The following is a 15,692-nucleotide window of genomic DNA, read 5'->3' as shown; positions in this document are numbered from 1 at the left end:
AATAGTTACCAGTTAATATCCCAGCATGTGTTATTTACCACACCAGGTGTCAGTAATGTATGAGTGCATATAAGTTAATTTTGCTTTAATGACAGCAGCACTCAAGCTACATGGGGTTCACAATTCAAATGCAATACATTTTATTAAAATATTAAAATTAAATATATCGGTGTATTTTATCTTCAGTTTTATTTTCTTAGTTTTGTCTGCACTAAGGTGATGTGCAGGAAATGACAGTGCTTTCTCTGAGAACAAGGTTTCTTTTGAATGATCATAATTGAGTTCATTTGTGACATTTGTACTCAAGGCTGATGGTGCCATAGTGGGTCTGAGAGACGGAGGGACTGTTGTCCCTATCGCTAAAGGTGATGGTAAATCTCTCATCCTGTGAAATGTGAAATACATCTCTGTGAGAAAGATAAAGCTCTTGTATTAACGCTCTTTGCTGAACTGGAGAGTATTTACCATACAGCCTATATATCACTGGCCAGATACATCAGACCTCAGAGGGAGGTGGGAGTGAGAGAAAGGGGGGCTGAATAATTCCTTCTCTCCCTCGCGCTTTTTCTATCATGATTAATTACGGTGAGCTGAGCCTGACCAGCTCATTTATTGATTGACTTTAATGCCTGATCCCAACGGATTGTAGCTAAGCCAAGAGAAGGCTCAGTTCTCCCTTTTTTCCCTCTCTTTCTCATATATATATATATATATATATATATATATATATTTTTTTTTTTTTTTTAAACTTTTCTCTATTTTCTTTGTTTGTGTACTTGTCAGATGTGTACATGTTGTGAGATAAAAGGATATGTTCTCATCTGTGTAATTATGGCTGCTAATGTTTCATTCTGGAAAGTGTTTCAGGCAGCACAGTTTCCAAATAAGAAATCACTGTCAAACTGGTTGTCTGTTTCTTTGTTAAAAAATTAATACCAGTGATATTGTAATATTATATTATATAAATATAATATAAATATAAATATAATTTATTTATATAATTATTAATTATATGATATAATTTATTTTAAATATAATTTAAAAGTTGTTATTATTATTATAAATTAAATGTAAATATTAATTATGATTATAATTAATATTAGTGGTTACACTTTATATTAGGTGGCCTTAACTACTATGTACTTACATTGAATTTAATCAGTTGATACAATGCACTTATTGTGTACATACTTACAGTCAAACCAAAAATTATTCAGACATTTTTTATATTTTTGATATATTTTTACTAGTGGGTTCAGGACACTTTAGTTCATTTATGTAAGTGAGGATAGCAAAATAAAGTAAACTGTGACACATTATACCCAACAATTCTTCATACAGTGGACTACCAGTGGACCAGTGGACTTCTCTACTTAATAATAGAGGGAAAAGGCCCCCAAAAAAGAATGCTTAAATCTTGGTTTATTTCAAGCAATCACAACTTTAATGTATCTATCTAACCAAGTCAGTCATGTTCAAATGTTGATTTGAAACATCAGACGGTGCTATTCAAGGACAAACTGAGAGGAAAAAATGTCTCTTTCTCTGTTTCTTTCTCTCTCTATTTCGCTAGATGACATCCACAGCTGTGCACAGAGCAGCGTTTATGCAGTGTGTGCGTTGGTGTGCTTGGAGTCTGTTTTCGGATCCTGAGGGCCCCGGAGAGAATGTGTGCCTCAACTTGCAGGGCGGTGCTCTCCCCAACCCTTGGGGTGTCATGGTCTACTCTGCAGGCACACAGCAGGTAATGATTGAATACATACAAACACACACTGGAATAATAGTAATATTACACAATGTGCCACTCCCATGCAGGCAGTTTTAGAGTCCTTATGCAATGCCTCTAATCAGAAGGTTGCAATTAAATTAATGGTGGCAGACTAATTTTGTAATTATACATTAAGAGCATAGAGCTTAAGAAATCCTACTCTATTGTGGCGTTAATGGTACTGATTAAGAAGGAAGACAAAATAAGTGCATTTGGCTTATATCACTCATGAGGACCATATGTGTGGAAACTTATGAACTCATGTAAGTCATAGTTCTAGGAGCATGTAGATCAGAGGTTGGTAACCAGGGCTTAAAATTAACTCTCGCCAAGTGCCAAATGTGAGAAAAAATCGGTGTTGGCAAGTATATGAAACTGTCAGTGATTACAATGTTCAAAAGTTTGGGGTCAGTCGGTCAGTAGTAAAATTGTCATTATCTAGCTCAATTTAATTCTGTTTTTGCTCTACACTTTTGTAATATTTAAAATAACTGTTTTCTATTTTAATCTGTAATTTATTCTTGTGATGGAAAGCTAAATTTTCAACAGCCAGTCTTCAGTGTCACATGATCCTTCATAAATCATTCTAATATGTGGGTTTGGTGCTCAAGCAACATTTCTTATCATCATCAATGTTGAAAACAGTTGTGTTGTTATATTTGTGGAAACCTTGATATTTTTTTCAGGATTCTTTGATGAATAGAAAGCTCAAAAGAACAGAATTTATTTGAAATAGGAATCTTTTGTAACAGTATAAATGTCTTTACTGTCGCTTTTGATCAATTTAATGTGTCCTTGCTAAATAAAGGCATTCATTTCTTGACCAAAAAACAAACTTCTGACCCCAAAATTTTGAATTTGTTTGTTTCACTGGCATCTGCATTGCAAACTACCTCTTGCAGTAATCCTTTAGCGTCACACAGATTGTGTTTTTTTTATTTAGTCACGAGCCGAATGGGAAGCTAAACACTGTAAAAGTGTGACGAAACGTGCCAAGCTGAAAGCGCTGCATGATTGAGCTGAAATGTTCAATTTGGTCTGCTTTTCTTGATGCATTTTGCTTTCAGAATAAAGCTTTTTATAGAAGAGCAACATTGTGAAAAATGAGAAAAAATCCAATAGATTTAGCTATTATTAGTCATTGTGTTTTACGTTTTAAATAAAGCGTAAAGCCTGAACTGATTATTCATTTCAAAAGATGCTAAAAGAAGACCTCAGTGAATGCAGTCTATGAAAAGATGATAAACGCACGTTGAATTAAACATCTGAACATGCACTGCAAGTATGGGTGGCACATCCTTTCGGTTCATTCTGAAACCACACAATCATAATCTTGCCTAGGATTTTAAAACTCTCAAATGTTATTGTACATTGCATAGTAATTATAATACTTTGAAAATGGCACTTTACTTCAAAAAAATTTAGAACTACTTGTTCCTGGCAACTAGATCTTAATGTGCAGTTCATTTCAGCATTTGGTCTAATCAGTCCTGAACAACATTATTACATGATGTTCTTCATTAGCTAAAAACTAACCCAGACATCCTGTTTGAACAGAAGTTCCTGAACACTTCCCATTTGAGGGCCAGTTTGTTGTCCTCACTGAGACTAGCCGCTAGAACCATCATTACCGTTTTATTAGCCTGTTAGCTGTCTCCTCTGTTCTACTAATGTCATATTAAAGTCGATTAACATGATTAGGAAATCGTGGGCTGCTGTTCCTGTGGCTCTTTCACCATGGCAACTTTCCCAGGCCGTAGTTACACTAAATGCTTCATCAGTGATGATGAATAAGTTTAGATTGAATTTGTTAGGATTTCACACATACTACCTGCTCATGAAGAAAGTATTTAATGTCGAAAAACACACTTCGTCTTTAATTAGGGATGAAAAAGATTGAAAAGTTAAAACTAGGCAAAACTAGGTTGAACAGTTGAGAGAGGAAAAAAAAAACAAAGTACTTAACATCCAGTAAACATTTATGAGTACAGTCCCTTGAAAGAAAGTTTTGCAATTTTTACACAGACAAATTCGGGGAAATGTGTCATCAAGTTCAAGTTTTCATCTAGTGTGGAAGGAGCTTCTTGCAGCACGGCATTAAAAGTGAGCCACCGGGAAACGTCGCCACCTAAGAAGTTACTTTCAGCATCCCAAGGTGAGTCAGGGTTTATTGTTGTTTTTCTGCTCAGATGTGAGACCTTTCATTTGCGCCTTGTGCGGATTTACAAGGCTGTGATACCCTAACCTGAGAGCTAATCAAAGAGACTACACAGAAATTAAACATTACTCTCAGTGGAAGGTTTGCATTCAGTGCTGCTAGATTTCCAGCCAATTGTCTTGCATTAGTCTTTGAAATACAGGCCTTTTAAAGTTCTTTTAGTCTTTTTTACTGACTATTCCAATGTGCAGTGTAAATAAGCGTCTAAAGCTGTGTTGGTTGAGTTGTTGTCAAAAAATCATTTGGAGTGTCATATCTGTCCATTTAATGGTGTACAAAACAGGTTGTTTCCTTGCTTAATTAAAAGGATTAAACGATCCACCTAAAGTTCTTTAATTTAGATTCTTCATCGGGCATACAATACCATTCAAATGTTTTATTATTATTCAGCAAGGATGCATTAAAGGAATAGTTCACTTCAGAAGTCATTTATTACCCCACTGGAATTGTATGGATTACTTTTATGATGGATGGATGTGCTTTTTGGAGCTTCAAGAACTTAGGCATTATTCATTACAAAATTGGAAAGAGCCAGGATATTATTTAATATAACTCCAATTGTGTTAGGCTGAACGAAGAAAGTCATATACATGTACAATAGGATGGCTTGAGGATGAGTAAATTATCAGAATATGGGAAATATGAAATTTTCATTTTTGGGTGAACTATTCCTTTAAAGTGACAGCAAAGACATTTATGTAAGCAATAAGCTATGAGAGACTGTGCTGTATCGTGAATAAGTCACGGCTGAAGGGCGTTGTTAGGCACGACGCAAAGCAGAGTACCTTATTGCTTTTATAATATGGTTACCACACAATACAAATATTAAAACCAAAAATATGTATCAATGCAACTTTCATGAAGTAAACTTTAACTAAAAGCCTTCCTTCCACCGGAAAAAAAATAGTCCCTGACTGTGAACAGCAACAGAAGTTACAATATTACGCCATTAGATGGCGGCAAAGACTGTCTTTATGAGTGAGTCAGTCAGTAGCGAAGACTTTTGCATTGAAAAGACTGAATTGTTGTGAACAAAACGCAACTGACAAATGCTTTGACTAGCGCTGTCAGTCACGGGAAAACCCCTTAACTGTTAAAAGGACAAGATAATACATCGGACATTTAAAGAGATTTTTTTATTATGAACATTGGACTGGCCTGAAGGAAAATGCTAAATCTGAATGAAGGTAATAAACTCGCTCAATCGAGCTCTTTCTCGCAATACTCTTCTACATAATACAGTAAGCTTCAATGAACAATATCAACTGAGAACAAACAGTTTACATTGCTAAGAGTGGTTGCTAAGGGTGTTGTGTAGTGAAGCGATCATAGCTGTGTTTTATCGTGAATAAAACACAGCTATTTATCAGTCAGAATCAAGGACAGGAACTAACCGTTTTATAAAATGTTATAAGAGATTTCTATTTAAAATAAATGCAGTTGTTTTGAACTTTCTATTCATCAAAGAATCATGAAAATTTCTATATATCATGAGCAGCAAATCAGCATATTAGGATGATTTCTGAAGGATCATATTACACTGAAGACACTGCTGAAAATACATTACTTAAATTTGCAGTGTTGTAAATAGAGTAGACATATATTAAATAATATATTATTTAAAAAGTATTATAATTAAATATTTTAAAAATATTTAAACATATTTTAATAAAGCTTATTCAGTCTTTTTGTTCTTGGCTGTCAAGTATTGTATTCTGTTTATAAAAACAGAATTGTTGATAATTTAAAAATTCTGTAATTAATTGTTGTGGCTTTGATCCTGAATAGTGTGAAAAAGAATTGTCATGCCCAAGTGAATCACCCCTAATATGTTGGGGGAAAATAATTACAAAATTAATTACTACTAATTACTTCTCCGTCACAATCTCTGCCTTCCAATTAAAAGGAGTTTTTGCATATCATTCATTTCACAGTTTCAGATAGAAATCAGCTCATGGTGGGTGAGATGTTTGGAGGTTGGGGGTCTGACCCACCAGCTCGACTTCTGTAGTGCTGTGCGGGTGAAATGTGCTCTGGTCAATTTGAATGTCTCAGGTTTTGCCAAGTCATATAGTTAAGGGCAGAATGAAAGAAAACAGCAACATATGTTCGCTGTCTCCTTCTTTCACTCTTGCTTCATATAACTCCTCTTCACTTGAGCTGTACCTTCGTGGGCAAAGAGGGCTGAAGATTCTGGCCTGAGGGCCAGGCACTTGGCCAAGTCTGTCATTTTTTCTCTCTTTTTGTTTTCTGAGGCAAGGACTCCCTACATGCATTAGTCTTCAAATACCTTACCATCTTTCTATCTCTGTTCCTTCTCTGATATTTCTTCATTAACATTGACACAGTGTAGAACAAAACCAGAATTAAATTGAGCTAGATAATGACATTTTGTCTTCTGTAGAGCTGCTTTATAGCTGATTCAAATTGGTTTCATAATTGATGAACTCTTCAATATCGTCAATGCAATTGAATCAACATTGAATTGACTTGAGCTGAATAGCGACACTGTTGCCATCTGTCGAGCAGCTTATAGCTGATCAATCAATGAACTTTGCACTATTATTGAACTTAATTTGTGTTCCGAAGATGAACGAAAGCCTTACAGGTTTGGAACGACATGAGGGCGATTAATTAATGACAGAATTTTCATTTTGAGGTGAACTAACCCTTTAAATGCTTAAAAACAAATCTGTTATTATTTCATGAAGTCAGCATCTACCTTATCAACTTCTTTGATTTCTTTACAGCAGAAATGTGAGTTGCTTTGATGTGTTGACTGTCAAAGAGCAAGATTGCAAGAAAAGAGTGCAGAGCGCAGGCAGCGATGATCAGAATGTGTTCGTTTTTCTCTTTGATGTTGGTTGTTCTATCTACTACCAATGAACACTGATCAAACGCATAAAAGATCGCCTGTGATTCTGCCCTTTAGCCAATCGTGCACAGTCTTTACAAATGCGAGATTTATAATGAATGTGTGGCTGTGAGAACACCCATGCGTATTTATGAGGGCTGTTTTCGTAGTGCACATGTCAGCAGTTCGATTAGCCTGTGTGAATCACCGCCGACGTGGCAGCCTGTCCATCCGTATTATGCAGGAAGTCAATCAAGATTTGATTGGTTCTGTCTTGGGAGATCTCATTTCTGTTTCTAATAACTTAGAAGTAGCTGATGCTGCCGATCAAACTGTAAATATGTGTGTTTAATTTTTTTTAATGCAGTGTTTGATGTGATTTTTGATTTCTGAATGTAGTTAGCTGTCAGAAAGAGAGCAAGATATGAGATAATTGTCCATCACTTGTCTTTGTCTCCTCTGTTTTGTCATATCAGGATTAATGAGAAGAAATATATTGCAGAGATTCTCAAAAAAAAAAAAAAAATCCCGAAATTTGATTAAAAAGGTGAGATTGAAAGTTACACATGCAGGAATAAGAGGGTGTGAAGAAAGGAGAGGAAGTGTAAATGAGAGAGGGTGTTAGAAAGTGAGTGAGATGGAGAGAGAGAGAAAGTGTGTTGGATGGGGTGATTAGTTCACACATGCAGCAGGAACAGATTGAGCATCAGACGGAGGCATGACTGAGAGACTTGTTGTCACTCAACAGTGTGGTCACCTTCACTCAGCAAGGAAACGCTACCACACACGCAGACGCATCTCTGGATGTCCTCTTTGACAGTTCCAGGACAGAGACTGTACCAGAAGTGCAATCATGTATATAGATAATGTTAATTTAGTGTCGTTCAGAGAATGCATGCCATTCATTTCAGAATATTTAAGTAAATTCTGTAGCTTGTCAAGTCACCTTTATTTATATAACACTTTATACAATAAATATTGATTCAAAGCAGCTTTACAGTGAAAATAATGATCAAAAAATCTAGTATGGATATACTTGTTTAAGTATCCATACTAGTGTTTGGGCGATACTGATTTTATTTGTATAGATACACTAGGCTACTCTTCAAAAGTTTTGGAAATAATACTTTTAATCAGTAACAGTAAAGACATGTATAAAGTTACAAAAAGGTTTTTATTTCAAATAAATATTGTTCTTTTGAACTTTCTATTCATCAAAAAATCCTGAAAAAGATGTATCACAGTTTCCACAAAAATATTAAGTATCACACTTGTTTTCAACTGTGATAATTTGTTTCTTGATCTCCAAATCTGAGGGATTATGTCATCACAGGATTAAAAATCATATATTAAAATTAGAGATGCACCGATGTATCGGCTAACAATCGGTATTGGCCGATAAAAGCTATTATTATATCACTATCGGCCGATTGTTTAAAAACTGCCGATGGTCAGGGCCGATTATATCCTGTCAATCAAAAGGGTGCGGAAAGACGTGTTCAGACTGCAACTCATACATACTGTGTGTGAAGAAAATCACTCTTGTGTTGAATTTTAACGCATTAACAGTTTAAAAATAGTGACGTTAAAGCAGGCTCTTTCTGACCCTATGAATCACCCGTAGTTCAAGCCAGGGTTGCCAGGTCTGCGTTTTTTTTTCCTACATCAAATATTATTTGTAGCGCCTCCCATCCAATGATCGCAAAAAGATTTGTGCTTTAGTACTTCTGGTAAGAGTTTCAGTTTTCAAATTCTGTCCGTTTTATCATGAAATTCAAACAATAAATGGCATTTTGACGCTCTTAAATGTGATGTGTCAGATCGCTGTAATGCCTCAGTTCAGGCGGCAGTGCGGAGCGCGAGTCTTTTCGTCCTCTTCAATGCGAGTTGTAAAAACATGCATGAATATCAAAGGTATGTTGAAAGATATAGCCTAGTACTTACCAGAATGTATCACATCTCATGTAATCACTTTATTTGTGCTTCAACCACGGAAAGACGTCAATAAAACAGCTTGTGAACAATGTCACATCATGTCAAATTTACTTCAGTAATGTTTTCCACTGTTCACAGTTCCTTAGCTATCTACATATAAAAAAAAAAACACTAGAGAGGAGCTTATTTACTGTTAATTATATGTTTGTGCAAATTTGCCATGAAGACAACAAGTGCTTATGAAAGCTACCTTATGTGATACTAAGTTTTATACATTTCAGTTTTTATTTGAGTGTAATTATTATATCTGAAAATAAACAGCAGCTGAATATAATACCTCTGCTGTTAACTGTAACCTCTAATATTGTAGTGTACTAAATGAGAGGGTTCCCTGTATAGTTTGCAACATTATTTGGGAGAGATTTTTTTTTTCCTTAAGAAAAACCAAACTATCAGTATCGGTATCGGCCGGTATCATTCTGAATAATCGGCTATCGGTATCGACAGAGAAATTTTAGGTATTGGCAGAGAAATATCGGATTTTAATAGGCAAATACTTAAGAGTCTATGGATGGATCATTATTGCAGTGATTATAATTTTTGTAGCATGTTATATGTTTGGCAACGGTTCTTTTAACCCTAAAAAATGGAGTTTGTAGCTTTTCATTTCTTAAACAACCATGTATTAAAGGGGACCTATTATGCAAAATTCACTTTTGCATGGTGTTTGGACATAAATGTGTGTTGGCAGTGTGTGTACACAACCACTTCATAATGATAAAAATCCAACCACTCCTTTTTTTTCAATCCCCATAAATCATAGGCAGTCTCAGAACAAGCCGTTTCCAGATCCCTGGCAATGTGATGTCACATTAGCCACAGGCCCCGCCCACGAATGTTGACAGACACTGCCATTTTAACATAGAACTGCCCTGAGCGAGTTCACAGCGAGTTGTACAGTCCGCCATTGCTGCACTAACGAGAATGTCTCCCAAGCGTTTTAGGTGTTCTGTAGCTGGATGGATTAATCCACATAGCTCTCTCCATTTACTCCCTAAATCTGAGCCACTGAAGACGAGGTGGATTAATTTTGTTTTTGAAGAAAATGCTCCCTCAACTCTACCGATATTTGTTTATGTCTGCGCGAATCATTTCACACCGGACTGCTTTGTGTAGAATGTCAATACAAAGGGACAATACAGAACATACAGTCTCCAGAGTGATACTGGATATGGCAGTAATAAAGGTGAGGGCACTTTATTACAGTTCATCTGAGTTGATTTACGGATATAAAGTTTACCAATTTATTAAGCACCACCCAAAAAGGCATAAGGTCTTTATATATTTGTTTACTGTTAGTTGTAACGAGTGTTTCTGTGTACTTCGCTGTGTAGAGAGTTTATGGATAATATTTTATATGACCCTTCACAATAGATAATGCTTTACAATGAACTTTGATAGAGAACTACATATGGCAATTTAATATCTTACTCACCTGTTGAGTAATAAAAATGGCACTTCAACATTTCAAATCCCTCAGTTCTCGGCATCTCTGGAAAGCCAAGCCAATGTTGATTCTTGTTTTAGTGAATCAGGCTAAGACAAAAACATGTTTTGGAAGAAGGATTGATGATGTATTGACTCATTTATATTTAGTTAATTTTGAAAAAAAAAAAAAAAAGGAAAAAAGTTACAAAGTGTACCTTTAAAAAACATTAAAATCTTACAAACCCCAAACTTTTGAACAGTGTTGTATTTAGAAAGCAAGAGATGGTACAATTATGAGATGTTATGTACAAATGGATAGACACCTTCATGTAATTTTCAAATGAGCTTCAAAAATGACACCTTAAAAGTATCATTAAGTCAGCCACACACCATGTGCACTAGAATATACTATGTGCACTATAAAGGTGGTTGAGAGCAGGTTAATTAGAGTCTCTCATCACATCCCTCGGATTATCAGAGAGATTAATCATTAATGTTCCCTTCACAAACTCTGAAGAAAACTAGGCAGGTTTTATATATGTTGTTCCAGACAGGAAGGTGATCCAGCTGACAAAGCACACCAGGGTGGCTGAGAGGATGTTCTCCTTAAATAAAAATCCATCTAGAACATTTACTCAGTCAGGGTTTTTGGGAAGTCACAATAGCCTGGAGCGCAAGCCCCCTCAGGCCAGTTACCAGGGTTTTCACGCTAAATGGATGGACACATCAAGGGTCTGACATTCAATAAAAAGAACATAGAGAGCTACTCTTTGGAAACCATATAATATGTATATTTTGAAACAGTTAGGCTTTTTTTGATAGGTTATGGCTTCACTCTAATTTTAAAGGAGGACTGATTTATGTGCACTGATTTGCTCGCCTATGTTCTTTAAGTACGGATGGTTTAGCACATTCTGTCAGTGTTGCATCACTTTTGTTGTTTTGGTGTCAAATCCCAAGGGTCCAATTTCAAACTCTCACAGGATTTCACAGTTGTCAGGTGCTTATCTTATAAAAATCAGTTACCAAAAACAAGAGAGTGTCTGGTTTAACATAAGGCAGCTTATGATCTTCTCAGCCAAGCATCTGGTAATTGTGTTTGAAGAGGTTTAGATCAGATAAAGGAGCACAAATGTGCAGCAGTCATTGCAAATGAGAATCTGTCATCGAGTTTCCTCATACTCTGACCCTGTTTACACCCACTCTTAAAATCCGTCTGGGGTGATCCGATCACTGGTGGTCAGATGAGAAGATCATCTGGATGCTTTAAATTGGTAAAAAGTTTCAGTAAAGACTTTACATTTTTACATTTCTATTTCAAATAAATGTTTTTTTAACTTTGTTCATCAACTTTTTATTCATCCTAAAAATATTAAAAAATAGAACAGATATTTTAAATTGTAAGAATATTTCACAATGTTACTGTTTTAATGTATTTGGCCAAATAAATGCAGCCTTGGTGAGCATAAGACACATTCTTTGTTTAAAATTCTTACAAACCCAAAATTTTTTAACAGGTGGTGTGCACCACTTACTAAAATTGTGTTCCTCCATGTTAATAAAGCACAAAATCAAAAGTAAAAACCCTATAACACCCTATTTATCTCAAACATGCTTCATTTTTAATCTGAAATTTTAACTTACTGCATACATTTTTTATTTTACTTGAGTTCCTGTAGTCGCTGTCGCACATTGTTTGAAGTCCTTTCAAAGCCTTAAGTTTAAAGTTTATAGCTTAAAGTATAAAGCAGTTGAATATGTGGCCCATTGACATACTTGTACAATGTGGTCGATTTGGTCATCTGCCTTTTTAAATTACATGAATCATCAGATGAAAATTCTTTGGATGCTTTTTAGAGAGTGATGTTAATTCTGGGTAAAAACAGGGTCTCTGCGAGGTCTTTTGTAGTGGCATATAGAGCTGACCTCATTATCTGAACGAGGGAATGATGTTCTGTTCACTGTGACTCTGACCTCATCTCTCGCCTAGCCCAAGACCTTCTACCGCTGCCAGGCTTACGTGACAAATGTGATTCATTCAGTGGGTCATTCAGGCTGTCTTTACACCATGAATGCAAATGAGCAGTCATTGGCCACATAGCCTAAGGCCCTGTCACAAATGCCACCCATGAGCCCTAGCAGTCCACATTTTCATGACATAATGCTGTGTAGACTGGAATAATAATCTGCTATGGGACTTCACGCAAGTTCATACGGCCCAAGTAGGATTAAGGAATGTGATGAAAAAGAGAGAAAATGTGTAATTTGCATGGTTTTAAGTTTTAATTTTTAAAGTAGGCTTAAAACAGAAGTTGCAATAGACTAATCTTTCCTTTTGTGACATATGTCTGAGTGAAACGGCTTTCTCGAACAATAAAAATTTTAAGGTGGGATCTGATATTGTCCATCAGAAATTGTGATCTCGTGAGTGACAGGTTGATGCACCATGTTGTTGCAAGAAGGAGGGGAAGTTACCTTGATTAAAAAATATGAGGGCAAAAATAATAATGTGCATTAATAAATAATTTATAATAAAGAGTGCTATATCAAAAAAAAAAAAAAAAAAAAAAGTCAATTTTGATTTCATTGTGGCTTTAACCTTGAATCATTTAACAGTCTTTAGCTATTGCCATTTGAGTTATTTAGCAGTAACTCAACACAATGTGGCATTATTTAATAATTTAAAACCTGTTGTGAAGGAGATATTTCAGTTTATGCAAATATAAACAATTGAGGAGAAAGTGAGTGTTTGAAGTACTCTAATTTTTATTTTATTTACTTGACTTTCAGATGAACACGTCTTGGAGCCGACAGGCTTCGACGCTGCAGTCTTCACGCGGCCCAGCGGTAAGTCACTCGAAATCATCACACGTTAAAATTCTCCTGTTTTTTCCCAGGGTGCTGTTTGCTTCTGTGTCACCAGAATGGCAGCAGTTTTAGAACAAACTCTGCTGTACCCCAACTGTGATTTTTGTAACGTCTCTGAGAAACTGCACTGGATAGAATCAGAGCGGCCTTATTGCCATGTTCTGCTGACCCAAGCACATGGGCGCTGGTTTCTGGGAGTTACGGCAACATTGCACCATGAAAGCTTGAAGTCTTAGGTTTGGAAACTTAAGACAGGTATTGAAGGCCAGGATGGAGAGTGTACCACTATTCTTCAGATAGCACACTGTGTTCACTTTTTTTCACTTCCTACAGACACTCAAGAGGTTCATGACCCCTGTTCAACTGCTGATCTACAAGGTGTACAGTACAAATGTACCAAGCCAACCACCAGTTAACATTTTTGGTCTGTTCATTTTAAAGGAACACTCCACTTTTTTTTGAAAATAGGCTCATTTTCCAACTCCCCTAGAGTTAAACAGTTGAGTTTTACCGTTTTCGAATTCATTCAGCCGATCTCCGGGTCTGGCGGTACCACTTTTAGCATAGCTTAGCATAGTTCATTGAATCTGATTAGACTGTTAGCATCTCGCTCAAAAATGACCAAAGAGTTTCAATATTTTTCCTATTTAAAACGTGACTCTTCTGTAGTTACATCGTGTACTAAGACCGACGGAAAATAAAAAGTTGCGATTTTCTAGGCCGATATGGCTGGGAACTATACTCTCATTCCAGCGTAATAATCAAGGAACTTTGCTGCCGTACCATGGGTGCAGCAGGTGCAATGATATTGCGCAGCGCCTCTCACAAATGTCTATTTTTTTTATTTATTTATTTGTTTAGTTAACAGGGACTATGCACATTAATAAAACATTTCTGTAAATGCACCAGTAGTCCCTGGACAGAATGTTACAAGTCACACAGAATGTTACAAGTCACTTTTGAGTCTCCATGGTTGCAAGGCACGAGATGCCAACGGTCTAATCAGATTCAATGAACTATGCAAAGCTATGCTAAAAGTGGTACCGCCAGACCTGGAGATCGGCTGAATGGATTCGAAAACGGTAAAACTCAACTGTTTAACTCTAGGGGAGTTGGAAAACGAGCCTATTTTCAAAAAAAGTGGAGTGTTCCTTTAAAGGACAGGGCTAGATTTGATTTGATTAAGTGCGATGCAAGTTGATTCAGTTTGATGTGGTTTTGATTTGAATTTGATTTGATCTGATTCTATTTTGATTTGATTCTTTTTTTTCTTCTTTTTTTTTGATTTGATATGATTTTGATTCAATTTGAATTGATTTGATTCTATTTTGCTTTGATTTGATTCAGTGCGATTCAATTTGATTCCAGTTTGATTTGATTCAGTGCGATTCGATTTGATTCAATTTGATTTGATCCCATTCTAATTTGATTCGATTCAATTCGATGTGATTTGGATTTTACTTGAGCTGTGTCTCATTTCGTAGGCTGCGTCCTCCGGAGATTGCATTTGAAGGCTGCATATGTCATCAAGGATGTCTTATTTAAGAAAAATAACCATAATAAATTTGACTGTTAATCCTTGTGAAGTGTAAAATACAGTAATTTCTTTCTTACTTTGCAATCTAACGGTTATTTTTCTTAAATGAGACTGCCTCGATGACGTATACAGCCTTCAAATGCGACCTTCGAAATGAGACGCAGCATTGATATGATATGATTTTGAATTTGATTTGATTCAAATCGATTCACTTTTGATTTGATTCAATTCATTTTCACTGTGATTTGATTCAATGTGATTCAATTTGATTCAGTTTTGATTTGGTTCTGATTTTGATTTGGGAATTAGGATACACTGGTTGTGCAGTATGTTTTTGATTCACTAAAAAGATCCAGCTCATAAGAATCTTTTATTTTTTTTATTTTTTTGGATGCACCCCACAAGGTCAATCAATTATAAAGATGTTTCTTGCCATAATTTTACAGAACATGCTATTTTTGTATCGCTGCCAGTACAGACTGCAAACTTGCATTAGTTTGGCCAAAGTGCTTCACAAGTAGAAACATTTAAAAATAGTAAAATGACAAGACTACATACACAAGCTAATAAACGTTTTAAAATTTAAGTGTTGCTGCAAATGTCTGGTTGAATTTTTTTTTAAAGATCTCCACTCATGGGGCCGAGTTACAATAGAGTGAAAAAGACTGAAAAAATGTGTTTACTGATAGACGAAATACTGTGTAAATGCACTCTGGTTTTTTATTTGCACTTTAATACCTGTATAAACTCCCTTCATTTTCAGATGGTGTACTGAAAGTGTCTCTGTCTGTAAAAACGATTTTGTTGGCTCGCAAACAGAAATATGTTGGATCCAAATTGCTCTGGCTTTCTCTCCCTTCAGTAAAGCCTGATTTAACACTTCAGCAAAACAAAATAAAACAAAGCAGATGCTGTCAGACCTTAAAGACCCTTTAAAATATCCAGTGACACTTCCTAGGCTCCACAGCACAGAAGGATGGATCTGGTCCGCATCGATTTTGGTTCGGCACTAATTTAGAGGGAC

General features: G+C 35.8%; 1 protein-coding gene across 1 annotated transcript in view; it reads left to right on the top strand.

The window, feature by feature from the left end:
• Nucleotides 1-1,725: 1,725 nt before the first annotated feature.
• nphp4 (nephronophthisis 4) overlaps nucleotides 1,726-15,692 on the top strand; it is a 70,776-nt gene continuing 56,809 nt past the window's right edge. Inside the window, exons 1-3 of the mRNA XM_051904528.1 lie at nucleotides 1,726-1,744; nucleotides 3,794-3,923; nucleotides 13,054-13,110. Of these exons, the coding sequence (XP_051760488.1) occupies nucleotides 13,054-13,110 (57 nt within the window). The 5' untranslated portion in view covers nucleotides 1,726-1,744; nucleotides 3,794-3,923. The remainder of the gene's footprint in view (nucleotides 1,745-3,793; nucleotides 3,924-13,053; nucleotides 13,111-15,692) is intronic.

The sequence above is a fragment of the Ctenopharyngodon idella genome, chromosome 8 (assembly GCF_019924925.1).
Source record: "Ctenopharyngodon idella isolate HZGC_01 chromosome 8, HZGC01, whole genome shotgun sequence".
Lineage (NCBI taxonomy): Eukaryota > Metazoa > Chordata > Actinopteri > Cypriniformes > Xenocyprididae > Ctenopharyngodon > Ctenopharyngodon idella.
Note: the sequence above shows the minus strand (reverse complement) of the source record. Positions and strands in the feature narration are given on the sequence as shown.